This window comes from Numenius arquata, chromosome 5 (genome assembly GCF_964106895.1).
Source record: "Numenius arquata chromosome 5, bNumArq3.hap1.1, whole genome shotgun sequence".
Taxonomy (NCBI): Eukaryota; Metazoa; Chordata; class Aves; order Charadriiformes; family Scolopacidae; genus Numenius; species Numenius arquata.
In genome coordinates, this window is record NC_133580.1 from 57662868 (window position 1) to 57676014 (window position 13147).

Here is a 13147-nt window from a genome sequence, read left to right on the forward strand (position 1 = left end):
ACTTTATAAAAAAAACATCTGTTTTAAAGCAGTTGGAAGAGGAGGAAGGAAGGAAAAGGAGATCTTGTTAGTGGCCCTCAGTGCTCTGCACAGTAGCCCTTGAGAGATGCTGCATGAAGATGAACATATGTATTTCATTATGAACTGAAAACGTGTTCACTGAGCTACATCTTACAATTTTTAAGCAGAGGTGTCCAATTCAGTCTATATGCGGGGAATGCTTTCCTTCTGCATCTTCCTTTGCAGAAGCTGGTGGGAGCCACCAGCTTAATTAGTGAATCACAAAGTGGGTTTCACCGAGCTACAAAAATGCTGTTCGGCTGACGTGCAACATATTTTCTTGCTTCTCTTCTTTACGGTGGTTTTAGACAGAGTTTAATAATAATATCTGTGACCCAAAAGAAATCAAATACATTGATAGCGGGGACTGCTTGTTCCAAAAATAGGGGCGTTTTTGCTCCATCCACACACCCTCCTCCTTCCTGCATGTGCTCAGCAGCACCTCAGTGGATGTCACTTAGAAGAGAGGAAAAAATAACTCTGGATTCTTTCATATTTGTTTTTCCTATCAGGCTGGGAAGCCTCAAAATGAACAGGATCAGGTCTCATCTGACTCCGCCAGTACTGGCCTCCCTCATTCAGGGGAAAGAAAAGCTCAGAACCAACAATAGTAACAGCTTCCCAATTCTCTACCCCCAGCACCAGCACAGCCAAGGGTAACCAGGGAGTCCACTGTCCGTCCTCTGTAGTCTGTCATTGGTGCTCAGGACACCACTCCCACTCCAAAGCCACCACGCTCCCAACACAGACATTTCACACAGATTCTGTTCAGTTTGTACTTCTCATTCAGGGTAAAGAACATGTTTGAAAACTGCTCTCAAGGCAGCTGAGACCTTTTGACATGCTTGCCATTATGTGGTCGGGTAACAGGCAGGGAAACATAGGAAACCACTGATTAAAAGCCAATCAAATTAGCAAAATAAGAAATGGCCCTCTAAATCAAAAGCTGCCGTTCTGATGAAATCCTAGTGCCTGTGGGGGGGCATCTGAATCTGGCAGAGGAAAGCTTTTTAGGTCAGATGCCTGCTTGCTTCTATGCTGTAACCACATGAAATACTACAATACCCAAGACTCCAAAGTCCTATACATACCAATTAAACTTGTGTGGTTTACAAGACTAAAATGACAGAGGCCAGAAGGAATGATGTTCACATAGCATATCCACAGACCAATATGTAGCAGCCAAATCTAATGTAAACCCTTACTAGTCTCAACAGGGTCCCATAAAATGCTCAGAAAGAGCACAGTGGGATCACTCTAAAAACCAGCTGGGAACTTAAATATAGAAGTATGTTAATACTAACCTGTCATGGAGTAGGATACTGGGGTTTATTCAGTTAAGAATCATCGAGACTACAGCCTGTAAGTACAAACACATAAACATATAGCAGATCCCAATCATTCCATTTTGTCTTCCTTTCCCACTGGGGAGATCTCTGCTGGCTGAGGTGAGATGGGCAATAGAGCATTAGTGTTTCTGTGTCATCCAACTGCATGTGGTTACACATCTCCAGCACCACCAGCCAGGTTCCTGGGCATCTCCAGGCATTTGCTGCTACAGATCTCCCCAGAGTTCACCTCGTGAGCTCTGTAACAGGCTGAATGTTAGAGCACTGTGTAAGTGCACTGATGGGTCCCCATTGCCTTGTGGTGGTAGTTGATTGGCAAAGATCTCTATGCACCCAGAAAGTAATCAACCTGTCACTGGCACGTGTTACTTTTCTTTTGTTTATTTCTATTTTCATGCCTCATCCACGGAATGCCTCAAAAACCACACATAAAAAAGAGCTGCCTATACAAAAGGGGTTCACAAGTTCCCTCAGGGTTATACTCATACCTATGCTAACACCGATGCCTACTTACGCTGAACACACAACACAATACATAGGAGCATAAAAGAAGACCCAAGAAAAGAATATTCTGCTTTCCATAAATGGCAAGATTTAACGAGTACTGCTGCATATTTAGATGCCTTAGACACACAGGCAGTTCCAATCCTCTGAAAAGAGCAAGTTACAAAGTATTTTTCTGCTAGCAAAAACAGGAAAAATATCTTATTGAACTTAGACCCAGGAGGATTTTATGGCAACCTAACATCCCCCGATACAATTGCGTTTTCAATGAAGAAACAACTATTTCTTTAAAATCAGTCACATTTAACACTGTGAAACACTGCCCAAAGCTCAAAGAGTGATTCCAACATATCCCTCTCACCCTCCAGCTCTATGCCTTTGGGCATCTGTCTCGCAGTGACAATTGCTGGTGGAGGCAAACGTGGGAACGCATTAACCATAAACAGGCTGCTCTTCAATACCTGAGAAAATCAACTTTTCTCTACTGTCGCTCAGTTCGGGAGGCCAGGCTACGCACTGCTAGAATTTACAGGTGGAACAGCTCAAACCTCAATCATCATCATAATTATTTATTGGTATTAGAGAATCACCTAGATGCTACCAACTCAGAGCAGACCCCCACATCTTGCTCATACATGTGCGAGGGGAAGACTGCTCTTTCCCTGTGACACTTTCAGTCTCGGGAGCAGACAAGAGACAGTAACGGTTTTTCAGAGAGTGCAGCTTGCCATCTGCTAAAACTGAACACACTGGCCAGTAAACATGGGCCTACTGCTCGGTAGGAATAAGGACACATCACAGTAGTTGGTGCCTGCAAATAACGCTTCCATGACACTTCATGCAGTTTTACTGTACCTCTGATGAGCTTCCAAAGACCATGGAAGAAACAGATATCATAAAGTGAATGGGGAAAAAATAAACATTCAATACACCCACTTCATCTACTAGAAAAAACTTTTAACAATGTTACTGCACAGAAGCCACAGAAATTAGCTTTTCTGCTAATGACCAAATTATTTAAGTGTTTTTACCACTTACTTTAAAAAAAGAACAAAAACAAAAAGAAAAAACCCTACTTGCTGTTCTGTGGTTTTCTTTTTAGAAAACACAGATAATCACAAGGACATTAGAGAGATTAGAGGGAATCCAGAAATGAACAATAATCTCTGAGTGTATGTAAATTTCTAAAAATATGCCAGTCAAATACACCGTAGGTAGGTACTATTATATGTAGGTATTGTCCTATCCAGATGGTGCAATTAAAGAGCTAACAAAAGTGAGTTATAAAAGAAAATTTTAAAGGCCAAAATCGATGTTATTCAGAGAAATAATTACTAGTCTACAAGAGTAGGAAAGCTATAAACAGTGAAAAAGAAGGACAGTTATTTCAGTATACCAGTAAATGAGGGCAGAAAAAAACATTTTAATACAGGCTAGGTTTCACTGAAAATGGTTTTAGTCACATAATCTTAAGCCTGTTCAATGATCTTGAAGTGCCAAAGTCTAGGCATTTACATTAAACTGGACTACACATTAAAAGGAGCCCTGATCAAAACAAATAAGAGAACAAGCAGAGAAGTTTGCATGACTTGTGAGAGCCTTTTCTTCCCTGATTCCTAGACTGCACTGTGAAACTGTCAAAGGAACAAAGAAACCATAGAGGTGATTTTCTATGATATTGCCTCTTTTAGGTGTTACGGTGATGATAACCATTACTTTAATATTGAAATGCACAGCTTATTTATAGCAACAGCAATCCTAAGAGAAAGGGAAGTACCATTACTCTCGCATTGCAGGTAGGAAACTGAGGCACAAAACTATCTATGTAATGCAAGTGCTATTTCAGAGGATACTGGTGAGGTAACTGGCAAAGTTCCTCGGTGCTCCCATTCAGCTTCAGTTTAACCCAACAGCCATTCATTTGGAACCTCACACTAAACCTCTGGCCAAGCCTCAGATTTCCCCCCTGGCACCACTGTGAAAACTGCAGCACTGCTTGAGAGCTCGCAGACGTGGTGATGGGGCTGTGCGGAGCATCGCCAGCTCCGCCAAGGGCGGCACGCACGATCTCAGTCCCCCAAGACAGCACCACCTCAGCATCTCTCCTCTTTCCACAGCAGCCTCATCCAGGGCTGACGAAATCCAACAGGATCCACAAGCACGGCACTTCTCCACTCATCCTGCCAAAGCCAGTGAGTGCAGCAGATGTGCCAGCGCACACCTACGACACCGAGCATTTCACAGCGCACAGTGGCAACTCGCTTTGGAACACGGCTTCTCTCCCGGGAGGTGACACTGCCCTCCTCACCCTTACACAACAGCACTGGGCTCAGCGCGTCTAATTCCCCCTTCTGCATGAAGAGTTGAGACACACTTCTCCTGCCAGAACCAAGACTCGCAACCCTTACTGCTAAAACTATTCCACTTTTTCTTGGCACGTTGCAGATCTACTGGTTTGGACAAAAGAGAAAGAGACAGAAAAACACACCTCCATACATACACACAGAGTGGGCATGTTTCTAAACTCCTGATTAACTCTCAACTCGGAGAGGAAATTTTAGGCTTTGCTCCAATTACTGCTTATGTATGAATATTCCAAGTCATTAGAAAAAAAAATACTTAAAACAGCTGTTGAAGCAGCCTTTGGACTGAAACTTAGACCTTTGTGTAATCTCTGTCAATGTACAACCCTTAAGCATATAATTTTGCTTCTCAGGGAGAAGCATTATAAAATCTTTAGAGCTGCACCTGTATTTTTGCATTGGGGTTGTGCAATACCCACCACAACAGAGTCTTAATCCGTAACTGAAACTCCAACAGCCATGCTACAATAAGAAGGAAGGAAATAACTGCAGCGGCAATAAACTCCAGATATTTGGGTTAGGGATAACTTTAAATAAATTCTGTGTTCCATCAAGGTTTATCACCTAGACCCCTCTGCAATAAGCAGAGAGAGACACATGCTTTCAGAAGTCAACTCATCCAAGCTTTCTCAAGATGTGAACATTGTCAGGGGAGGGATCAATCCAGGGACCATCTCCACCTCCTTCGACTGCAGAAGTCCAAGCTTAGACTTGAAGGCTGAAGTTAGGCACGAAAAGGGATCTCATCCATTATTTCTTTCAAAAGTAGTTTTGTCATTGGTGATTTGTTAGTGTTTTAAATTATTATTACCAGGGCAGGGGGTTGGGGATGGGAATGTTTGGTAAAGAATGTGAGACTATGGGAATAAAAATGCCAAAGGAATGTTGCAGATCATCAAGTTTCATCCTGAGCTACGGTGAGCAGTCATATACTGCAGACTACTTTCAACCTACACTTTCAGCTGTTGCTTAAATAAATTTGTGCTTTCAGGAACTAGAAAGATCTCACTTGCATTGCACTGCAGATTCTCTTTCCTTATGCTAACATCCTTTGGTCTTAATTGACAGAACCATAAAATATTTTATTTGGACATACAAGGGGCTTGGCATAAAAACTTCATAATCTGGGTGGTTTCATGTTTTAAATTCATAAATCAGTACACACCTCACACAACTTCCCATTTTAGCAGAACAATTAGGTTTTTTTCTGAAAAGATCATAATTTTCCCCTTCTGTTCTTTCGAAAAGAGCCTACTACTCTATTGAATTTTAATAAAATCAAAAGGATGTCCTACTTTCTTTCTCCAAAGATCTCTCTCAGTAGATTCCTAACACTGTCAAGCTTAGGAAGAAAGCATTATGTTCCCACTGTGATACGTGAACCTGCTATCAACAGCCTAAACACATACCTAATGACTGTTATTAAGCCAGGTTTGGTTTATCCTGCACATGTAATACATCAGCAGTATCAGAGATAGGATTTCAAGCTGGTGTCTGTCTTTAGTGTTCATTGCTAAATTTCCCTCCTGGATTTAACCTCTCTGAGCACGTCCTTGTGTCGGCACAGTAGCACCTACTCAGGCTAAGGCTGCTAGTAGCTTGCTCCTAAGCAAACCAGGTAACACCAGTTAAACCAGCAAACCAGGTAAAACCAGGTATGACTGCAGGTGTGGAGGGCTGCACACGGACAAGGACTTTCAAGCATGTTTGAAACACACACTTACTAATTAAAGTACATATCAATTTTAAGTGTCTACTTTGGGGATGAGAAGAGGTGCTCTCTCTTTTCTTTAGCAGCTGGAATATGCTGAAACGTGGAGAGAGCTCAGCAGGCAGTGACATGACTAGCAAGCTGTAGGGCTGGAAGAGAGGGAAAACAGAGGTGGTAGAAGCAAATAAATGAAGTAAGCCATAAACTTCACATCATGGGGGAGGGGGGGTGTGGAAAGGAAAAAAATGTGTTAAAACTCCTGAGTTATTTCAATGAGATTAAAATCATTCTGCTTTCCATGTGGGATTCTGCTGTTCCATTCAAATATGATTATTGGATTTGGTTTCTGTTTGTTTTTTATCGCACTATCATCTCAAGGAATTTTAAAAAAAAAACAACTCCCTATGGGAAATCTGCCTTTCACTTTGCAATATATCTGCCATTTATCAAAAGTCTTAGCCGTCAGGATTTTTGACCTCATGCTCCCTTTAGTTTCATAAAAAGTAGTCTGGCTACTCTGGAGAAACAGCACCAAAACCTTACCACAAATGGACTTTTGCCCAGTTTGGACAGATAATTACATTTACCATTAGAGATACTGCTACAGATTGAAGTCAATGCTTTTTATAGATCCCCTCAGCAAAATTTATTGCCAACTAAACAAAACAGAAAACCAATTAAATAAAATATCTGCCAGAAGAATACATTTAGTGATCACAGGGCTCTATAAATCATATATGGTGAAACTGTATCACAAAGAGTAATATTTTTTAAATTAAACAAAGTACCTGTATATCAAATACAGAAAAGCCTGGATCAGCTAAAGTTTTTGTGTGTAGCAATTTCTGTAGATGTGCGATAAACCTTCCTTGCCGATAAGAGGCTGATAAATACTAAGTCTGGAAAAAATAGTGTGTGTATTCATGTTTATTTTCCATAACAAAGAGCTACATGTTTATGAGGGATCATAACATCAACTTACTGGACAAATAAGTGCCTGCATGGACTTAATAGTGTTATAACAAACAAAAAAAGGAAATACTGGAACCATGAAACTGCAGACATAGAACTAGTTGGCCGAAGTCCTGTTCAGAACACTTTAGCAGTCTGCACACAGCATGAAGAGCAGCTCATGAATCAAAATAAATCATGAATACAAGTCTATTATCCCTGCATTTCTGTTTTGGCTTTGATTTTAAACTTTCTTTTTAAATCAGTTAGTACTAATGCACAATGGGAATTCTCTAGGAGGGTCGAAAAGAATATAGTTTTGCAAAGGAAGTTGTTTACCTAGCACAAAAAAAGCTCCTGAGATGACTATAAGGTCTCTTCTAAGGAAAAGTAGGGTTTTTAAAAGCTGTCATCGGTTGACTATTTTTCCCCAAATCAGAAAAGGTAGTGTATTTTTAGCAAATCTGCAAACATACATATTCAGCTTAACACAGTAAGAGGCTATGCTGCAAGCACGCTACCTGTATATACTCCGATGCACAACTCCATGTTATTTATCAGTTACACAAATGTCAATCACTAGCCCCTACCAGCGTAAACGTTGCGCTGCACCACCCACCTGTCATGTCTTCACTTTATGATATTTCAAGATTGGAAAGGAAATTAGTTCCACTTGCATGAGCCTCTGTTTGAAAGTAATAGTGCACAACAGATTTCCGTGGGTATAGGGGGGACAGAGCAGAAATAGGAGGAATTCGCTAACCTGATACACTCTTGATGTTACAAGGACTATTGCAAGACTTGCATCACTAGTGATGGTTTTGACTATGCATCCCACTGTCAAGAAAGGTCAGGGGCAGGCTTATTGTTCATGTAATTTATAAATAATTAATTATTAGACTGCAAAATAAAAGTAATGAGGACACAAAACAGGAAGCAATTTGCATAGCTCCCTGCACAGTTCTCTCTTGACAAAGCAAGGAAGTGTACAGCAATCTTCCCAGTTATTCAAGCTCACTTTACAGTCAGTGCAACCATATACTCTGCTGTGCTATCAAATCCACCGTTTCTCTAATTCACAAAACTAACGGCATTACAAGCGGATAACAAAACACACATCAGACTTCTACAGTACAGAAAAGAAGGGGGAGGAGAGAGGAGCAATTTAATTTATAGTCTCCTTAGTTTCTTTCAAGACATCTCATGCAACCAAAAAATCAAATGCTTCTATTATTACAGCACAGGAGGATTTACAAGATGCAAATAAATTTTTTTAAAGCTCCATGTGCACATCAACCTAACCTCTGCCCCTTTCAAATTTATTTATTTGCCCTTGATCCACACATGAGTACTCCATGGTAGCACTTTCAATGGACTATTCATGCAGGTGATCATCCCTCAGAGAAGCAGCTGCCCCCTCTGCTTTTATGGTCATTTGTCTCTCCACCACAGAGCTCAAAGGAATAATCCTACTGCATATTTCTTCTTCATTTATTTTACTTGGTGAGGTGTTTAAGAGGATATATGGTCATCTGGAGCTCATCACTGTCAAATTTTCAGCCACACAGCTGTACATGGTAAAGGAACTAGTTCAGCTCCTTGGTTTACAAAGTGCTGAGTACCTTCAATGAGGTGCCAAACGTGCGTGGTGACACTTCAAGATTGCTTAGCGCCTCCTGAGGTTCTCAAGGCCTGATCCAGAACCCCACTGTTATGAATGACAGTCCTCCCCTTGACTGCAAGGCGCTTGGGACAGAACAGCGCTTCATGGCTCAAGCCTGTGCTTCTGAGGCAAAGCAAGACTTGCCATAGATTTAAGAACACAAGGTAAGGTGCAAGGTTTGAGAAGCACTGGATCTTAGTGCTCCTCCAAACACTTAACCCAGAGTAAAATAAATAAATACATACATACATATCTATATAAACAAACATTCAAAACTACTTTAAATATGTTTTGGATCAGGTACTTATTTTCAATTCTTTTAATCTCACATACATACAAGCAGAAAAATTCTCTCCAAATCCTTTAAGTCCATCCTGCTTCCATTGGGCTTAATGTATTTCTTCTGCTTCTTTTCAAAAAAAAAAAAAAAAGATTAAAGATTCTACAGACTGTCTTTACAAATCATTTTTCTCTGGAAGCCTTTGTTAAAATCAGCTCTTCTACTGGAAGCATGCAATAAAACAAAGCTAACAAGAAAAGAAGGTGCAAAAAAATGCTGACAGTCATACTGTAAAACATTCAGTGCAAAAAGACCGTCTGCTCTCATTCGGCTTAAGGCGGCAAAGAGTGTTTCATCACCAGGTCACTCTTCAAATCCAGTCTTGTTTGACGGTAATCACCTGATGGCAGGCAGAGTAAGCAACATAATTTTTAAGTAACTCTGCAAAAGTATTTTTTATTGAATGTGTAAATGCTGTAGAGAACGTCTGCAGGCATTCATGATGAGCGTATCATCCTGCAATACTGAATTACTAGATAGTAACTGAGCAAACAAAAAAGAACTGAGAAGTTGCAGCAAAGACTGTAACCACTTTCTTTTATTCTGACAGTTGCCACTTATCTTTGCTTTTGAAGAGAGTACTTGGTAGTATTCTAGTAAGTGAACTGTAGCATACTGTGAAAAAATAATAACATTTTAGCAATACAAGCCCTCACTGCAGCATCTGTTATTAAATCTTTGCAGAGGCGAGGAGAGACCACTAGTCATAAATGTGGATTAGCAAGGTTCTACTATATTCGTTTTAGAGTGCAGAGCGCTTTGCATGAAAGCTGTTACTTGCCTTTTATGTCAAAAAATGAACTTATGCCAACTTTTTAATACTGAATTCTTCAAGGAAGTAGTCCAAATACGCTGCAAGCACTGTCCACAAAAAACAGCAGCAGTCTAAGACCAGAGAAATAGAGGAAGGACAGAATCAGAATAGCTGATGCTGCTGATTTGCAACATTTTCTTTTCACAGAAAATGGCCATCATCTTATGCTTCCTGCCTGAGCAAATCAAAAACTGCCTTTGAAAGTGTCAAGCTTTACGACGCTGACTCCAACTCTGACACCTGATTATACAAGAGCATTAACACAAGCGCTCAGCGTGCTCAAGGGAATTACTGCATCCTCACCACTGGAGCCTTAGCAGCTCCACACCCTGAGTGACTCCCTAGCAAAACAGGCAAAAAGCAGGACTTCAGATCCTAGAGAAAGGATGATAATTCACATATTTACAAGTACAACACAAGCTCCCTGAACTGAGCCAAGTTTAAGCAAACTTTATGCTAAATCCACAAAGTTCAAGAAGAGTCGGAGCTTAGCTGAACTGTAGTAAAAACACTCAAGAGTTCTCCAGGAACACTAAAATCCTCCAGGAGAAAGTTGATCTTGAGCCTTCATAACAATGTTTTCCTGTCTCTGAAGTTACAGACAGCGCAAGGTGCTGTGTAATATTTACCTATGGCGCCTACTGTTATGATACAACGTTTCACTGAAGCATAAATTAGAAGCTGCAACTCCCTGAAATCACCCGTGCAAATAAGCAACCATTAATGGGTCAATATGTAAAGAAATAAAGACTAGCCGAAATTGAAAATGAGTTAAAAATAGGCTAGGGGAGCTCACCGTTAAGAGTTGCTGCCTAAAATATATAATTAAATAATAAAGGCAAGCCACAGTGCTTTAAGGGCGAAAAGTTGTGAACGCTGATGCTCTAATGCAATAACACTGGTCCCAGCGCGCTGGGATGAGGCTGTAAAAATCTTCGGAGAGCTGCTGCTACGCCTTTGAGGGATTTCCCGGCGGAGTGAAGCCCCGGGCCGTGCGGGGAGGGAACCGGCCCCGGCCTCGGCCCTCTCCGCGCACCGCCCGCGCCGTGGCGGAGGCTCCGCACCCGCCGGGCGGATTTCCCGCGGGGCCGCCCCGCTCACCCGCTTCTGCCGCTCACATCCACCTCAAACCCGGGGCTGGGTTTTATTTGATTTTGATTTTGTTATGGGATTTTCTGTCCCCGGCGCTTGAGGAGGCAGAGCGCGGCGCGGGGAAGAGCACAGGGGGATGACTGAATCGAGGTGAATCGATTAAGCCTCGACAATTTAATCTGGGACTTTATGCGGGGTTGGAGGAGATAATCCCCGCGCCGCAGCTCCCCCCGCTGCCTCTCCTTTACCCGGAGACCCTCGCACAGCCCCGGGGGCACCTCGATGGCACACGGATACCGCCTCGCCGCTCCTGGGCCAAGCCCTCGCCCTTCTTCTCCTCCTCCTCCTCCTCCTCGCAGCGCGGCGCGCACCGCGCACCCGGCCCCTCTGCAAGATGCGCGCTCGCAAACTTTCCAAACTTCTGGGGAAGTGGCGGAGGCTGCGCGGGGCTGGCCCGACCCCGGCGGCGCTTCGACTCCCGGCGGCACCTCACCGGCTGCCGGGGTGCAGCTCGCCCGGAGCGGGGTCCACGGGGACCCCCCGCGCCCCCGGCTCGGCAGCGGGCGGCGGGAGCAGCGCGCTCCGGCCGCACCGAGCCCGGCGGAGCGCAGGCGGCACGGCAGGCTGCGCCCCGCAAGTTGGGGGAGCATAGCAACGGTAAAGGCAGGGGTAAGGGCAAGGACCCCCACCCACCCCGCCCGCACCGCCCCTCGCACTCACGCTGCTGTTCTCGCCCGTCCAGTGCACCATCGCCTGGTTGTGAGACGCGTCCCCTTTGAGCACGAAGGAGGTGCTGATGAGGGAGACCTGCTCCCGGCCCGCCGCCGAGGATGCTCTCCTGGAGCGGCTGCCCCCCGTCGCCTCCTCGTCGTCGCTCAGCGGCTCCGGCACGCTGCGCGCCCCGCGGGTCAGGGCTCCGGGACGCGGGCGGCCGCAGGGCTCCGCGCAGCCCAGCGCGGCGGCGGCGCCCGGCAGCAGCGGCGACAGCAGCAGTAGCAGCAGCGGCAGGCGGGCGGCCCCGCGCGGAGCGGCGGCGGCGGACACGCGTGGCCCGCCGTGCGCCATGGTGGCTCTCCGGCGTGGTAGTGACAGGCGGGGAGGTGGCGGGGAGGGAGACACCGCCGCGGAGGGCGGGGGCGGGGGAGGGTTGTAACCGGAGCGGGGCTCGCTCGGCAGCGGCGTGCGCGGGGCTCCGCGCCCAGCCGGGGCGGCGCCGCCATCTGCTGGCCCGCGCCGAAACGCCGGGCGGCGGCGGGGGGGGGGCTCGGCACAGACGGGCGGACAGACGCGGGGTGATGGGCACAGCCGCCCGCGCCCCGGGTGGGCAGCGGCGGGGGACAGGTCCCTCCCGGCGAGGCGGGAAGGAGCCGAGCCCGCTGCGTGTGAAGTTTCCCGCTGAGCTCCGGGGAGAGGCGCTTCGAGGGCGCTCCGAGCAAAAGTCGAGCAGCCCCCCGGGACCGAGGGTCGCTGGGGGCGAGCGCGCCAGCTTTGCCCTCTGCCGGCACAGGGGATGGCCCTGGTTTGGCCGTGCCTCCCGGGAGGCTGCAGGGGAAAAGTCAGAAGGGGTCTGTTTGTCAGCAGCTGGAAGCCGAGGAGCGAATGGAGCAGGTGCAAAAATAAGATTCTTGTGATTAAGAGAAGAATGGGAGCCTTTCCTTTCTTCAGCCCCTCGGAGGCACCCGGCTGTCACCTGCATTGTCCAGAGCCGATTGCTAATCCAATATTGCCCACTGTGGGCATTTGTAATTTGTGACTGATCCATGGCAGCATCAGGAAATGCTCGGGACAGCGTGGTCCCGGGCAGGAGGGGCAATGACAGGGTCTGTGCCATGCGGCGTAACTCAAAACAGACAGGTGAAGGGGTGGGAGAAGATTTAGGCATCACAGACTGGATGCTCTTCCTGCTCCGCTGCAGCGCACTGTGTAACTGTGAATAAATAGGCGCTTGTGAAGCGGTTTGATGCCGTGAGAGGGAGTAGGTTAGACTCACAGGGTAACCGAGGTCAGCAGGGACCTCGGGAAGATTCCTGGTCCAACCTGCTGCCCAATCCAGGAGCAACTCTGAAGCTGAATGTAACTTCACAGTGAGATAAGGACGCTCAGGCCTAAATGTCAGAAAACACACTTGAAAGCCCACCAGGGGAAGTTATGACCACGGATACAGGCAGACACGTTAGATGACACCTAGTAGGACAGATCTGGGCTGGGCAAAACCAAGGTGAGTAAAGTTAGTAAACCAGCTTTAGTTGTAATCTGCCTTTACCCTAATGGCCTAGAAAATTAGGATTACAAAGGCTTTT

The 13147-nt window shown here is 45.5% G+C and overlaps 1 protein-coding gene across 1 annotated transcript in view; it reads right to left on the reverse strand.

Moving 5' to 3' along the window:
- Positions 1–11912, reverse strand: part of SORCS2 (sortilin related VPS10 domain containing receptor 2) — a 561128-nt gene extending 549216 nt beyond the window's left edge. The window contains exon 1 of the mRNA XM_074147142.1: positions 11568–11912. Coding sequence (XP_074003243.1) covers positions 11568–11912 — 345 coding nt within the window. The remainder of the gene's footprint in view (positions 1–11567) is intronic.
- Positions 11913–13147: the final 1235 nt, after the last annotated feature.